Source organism: Tenrec ecaudatus, chromosome 8 (genome assembly GCF_050624435.1).
Source record: "Tenrec ecaudatus isolate mTenEca1 chromosome 8, mTenEca1.hap1, whole genome shotgun sequence".
NCBI classification, from domain to species: Eukaryota; Metazoa; Chordata; class Mammalia; order Afrosoricida; family Tenrecidae; genus Tenrec; species Tenrec ecaudatus.
The window spans coordinates 98,602,276-98,605,967 of NC_134537.1; the positions used below are offsets into that span (position 1 = coordinate 98,602,276).

A 3,692-nucleotide genomic window follows, 5' to 3' on the forward strand; every position below is an offset into this window, starting at 1 on the left:
TATAATAATTTGTTGATTAGCTCATCAGACTTCCTGGTGAGCATTGACTGCATCTCTGTAACTGTTAGTGGAGGAGAACATGACTGAGGCATATATATGTCCTGGATTGTTCCCAGAAGGTGCTCTAGCAAAGTGCTGGGTTGCCACTCTGAACTCGAGGCAGTCTCCTTCCATGACATTACATACAACCCTGGAAAATGTATGGGGCAGGTCTACTCTGCCCTGTAAGACACGCGGAGCCAGAGTTAATTTGAGATCAGAGGGATTTGCTTTGTTTCGATGTGTTGGCAGGAATTTTGAACAGAAGTCGCTATTCTTATTTCCAAGATTTTTCACTTTCATGTCCCATTAATAAAAACGATGAAGTAGAAAATCCTCCTTAGTAATCACATTGACGCCAACGTTTGTCCTCCATGAAGAACAAAACACATGTTTGTGTAATAATTTACTCAACGAGTTATTCTCCCCAGTGTTTGGAGCAATATCCAACTCTTATTTTTGGCCCCCCTGCCCGCGTTACAGTGCTATGATCAGAAGTTAGTGATAACATGCTTGAGTGAAAAGGGAAGGGGCCTTGGTGGGACTGTGGTCAAAAGTTCCGCTGTTAAGTGACAGGTCTGTGGTTCGAATCCACCAGTGGCTCCACTGGATGCAAGACAGTGAGATCTGCTTTCAGCCTAGGAATCCCTGTGGGGCAGCTCCATTCTGTGATCTAGTCTCAGTGTGAGTCAGAACCTACTCTATGTTACACAATAACAACACGAATGTGGAAAGAGGGCACTGGCCCCTATTGCTAACAGCACAGGCAGGGTCAGTCCTCAAGAGTAAGTGCGGGGAAAGCAGCCCTTGGACTGGGCTCAGCATCCAACACGGGCCTGAAATCTTTGAAAAGAAATGATTTTTAAAATGTTCTTGGGAATTAAAAAGTATAATGGGTGTCCTAGGAATGATTCATTTTCTTTCCTAAGAAATGTCTGTGTGATGTTTGGTGGTTTTCAATAGAGAGAGGCCATGTGAGATTGTAGGTCCTATCAGAAGTGGGGAACTGACTCCTAGCGGGCACCCCGAGGCTCATAGGTGAGTTCATCAAGCACACCCAGCTCTCCAGGAGGGGAAATTGGCTCAAGGAGCAGAGATCTTTTTGGCTTTTTCACTCTGACATTTCCAAGTGTCATCCACCCTGTCAAACCCTTCCTCTCTGGGCCTTCTTTTTGAGTGTGGGGCCTGGATGTCTTCGTAATGTGATAAAAATGAGAATATCCCTCCTCAACCAATGCACAGAGAGACACATATACAACATTCTGCAACCAAATTCATGACTCTCCTGGATGTGTTCATGGGGAAACATTTGAATGAGATAAATGTACGTTATAATCAGGAAGAGTCAATTGATATACAAAAATGGGTTTTGCTATTTACTTTCTTAATTTTTTTAAAAGCATTAAAATCTAATTTGTGCCCTTTCCCAGCATAATTTCATTGTTTACTTGTTTCATTTTACTATGATCAGCAGTTTCAAACCCGTTTGTAGTTGTCCCTGGAATGCTCAATTTCTGGGGAACTTGTGTTCTTCTTGTTAGGAAAGCATAGCAGGCATTGATGCATGCTTTCTTAGAAGTGCTTTATTATAATTTTATAAGGATATAAACAAAAAAAATGCCTGTAATGCTATTCCCATATTGGTGTACATTAAATAAACATTAATAACTCATAGACTCTTGATCATAATTCAGGTTTCCCAACTCAAAAATATATTCCTTAGGGAGAAACAAATATTTGTTTCATAACACCATGTGCTGGTCTAAAATGAGTTTTCAAGCAAGACATGTACACAACTACTACAGTCACAGAGGAGACATTTAAATTTCAAACATATGGGGAGAAAGCCTTTTAAAATGCACCCTCCATGGAGTCATAAGCAAAGATAATGATAAGCCAGTCCATGAATTCCATGTCCACATTTTATCATGGAAAGTTATGACAAAAAATGTTTTAAATATTTGATGTAAGAGTTCATTTTAAAAGAGTTTGGCAATTAATTCAATACTCTTTTAAAAGCACCTATATTCTTAGTGCCAAATCCTTAGAAAAGTTTACAATAATCGAAATTTAATTTCCTTTTTCCCCCTTGAGACCAATCATCACACACCAAGAGAAGCTAAGTTCATAATAATTTATTATGGTTGCATCTCACTCGCCATTTATAATAAATTATAGAAACCACAGCATCTTCATCAACTATTTAGTGTATCATACTCATTTCCCAATGCTTAATGCAATAACTGAACGAACTCTCATTAGATTATATTTGAGCATTAGTCAGAAGATAAAAACCATTATAAAATATTTTCACAGCACTTTCAATTTATGAAAAAACCCATTATTCTAACTTATGCGCAACCAATTTTAAATGTATAAAAGTCTTTACAAACCAGAGCATGATATATGGTTCAACTAAGCTGCTAAGAGTATTGCAGTTCTTGAATTTGCACTTACACCCACACGATGCACATTTTCAAGCATTGTAATAAATGCAAATAAATAATTACCGATCTCTAAAAATGCTTTACCAAAAGGCAACAGGAAGGCTTGGCAACATTGTGAACATTCAAATAGAAAACTTCAGTAAACACTTTGAACATAGTATTTTCTTTCCCCATTCCCCCTCTTCTACCCTCCCCGATTCAATTTTGCTTTTGCTGTTGTTTGACAAGTTCACGGTGAATTGAAGTTGTAAGAGTCTGATAAAGTAACTCTGGATGCAGCTGTTTTCTTCAGTTCGTATTACATCTGCCTAAACTCAGGTTCTTCTCTTGACACCGGCAACAGTCCTTTCCTGTAGGGAGCATTTGCAGTCCTGACTGAAAGCATTTTGTCCTCCCCTGTCACAGCCCAGTGCCTGGAAGTGGGGTGAGTCGCGGTACCCAGTGAGTTCTGTTGCTTCAGGGCTCTGGAGTCCTGAGGAGCTCACAAGGCACAACCCAGTGCTGTGTGTACCCGGGGCTCGTCAACTCACTGTTGGTCTTTAAACGTCCGTCCGTCTTCTTAGCCCTGCTCCGGTCTCAGTGCACTTTGATGGAATATTTCCGCAGTCTCAGAAACTGGAGGAGCTTGTCTTTCGTCCTCTTCTTCAGCGCCATCAGTGCTCTTGTTTTCTCTTCCAAATCTTGATCAATGGCAAAAATGATCTTAGCCCGCTCCTCGGCTTTCTTGTCCCCGGAGTTTTTGAAGAGCCTCTGCAGAGATTCTTGGTCGATGTTTTCAAAGATGTTGCCCACAGCCTTCTTGCGGGCAGCCGTGTCGAAGTGGTAGCCATGAATGGACGGGCTGACTCGCAGCGATGTGGACATGATGATGTCTTGGTGGCTTCCCTTTGCTTTCATCGATGTGGGTTCTTCCGGAGGAATTCAGCTCCTGGCTTTCCAGAGTCTGTAGCAAAGTCAGGCTGGGACTGCTATTTAAAGTGGGAACAAAGCCCTGGGCTCAAGTTACACTGGTGACATCAGAGTGATCTCAAGAAGGAGTAATTGCAGACAGGTTTAACAGTTGAGTTGCCAACAGCCTGTCTTGTGCAAAAGGTTACACAAAGCTGTTTCCAGTGATGGGTAGCAGAGGTCATGGGAGGTTGTTTTCACTTCATCGGTGGCAACAGGAGTATCCAAACTGGGACTCCTCTTCCAAAGGAGCTAAAA

The 3,692-nt window shown here is 41.4% G+C and overlaps 1 protein-coding gene across 1 annotated transcript; it reads right to left on the reverse strand.

Annotated features, from left to right (window-relative positions):
- Window positions 1–1,675: 1,675 nt before the first annotated feature.
- TCIM (transcriptional and immune response regulator) lies at window positions 1,676–3,444 on the reverse strand. The gene has a single exon (XM_075556633.1). It carries the CDS (start codon window positions 3,381–3,383, stop codon window positions 3,063–3,065), a length of 321 nt encoding a protein of 106 aa, XP_075412748.1. The 5' UTR covers window positions 3,384–3,444; the 3' UTR covers window positions 1,676–3,062.
- Between the last annotated feature and the right edge of the window lie 248 nt (window positions 3,445–3,692).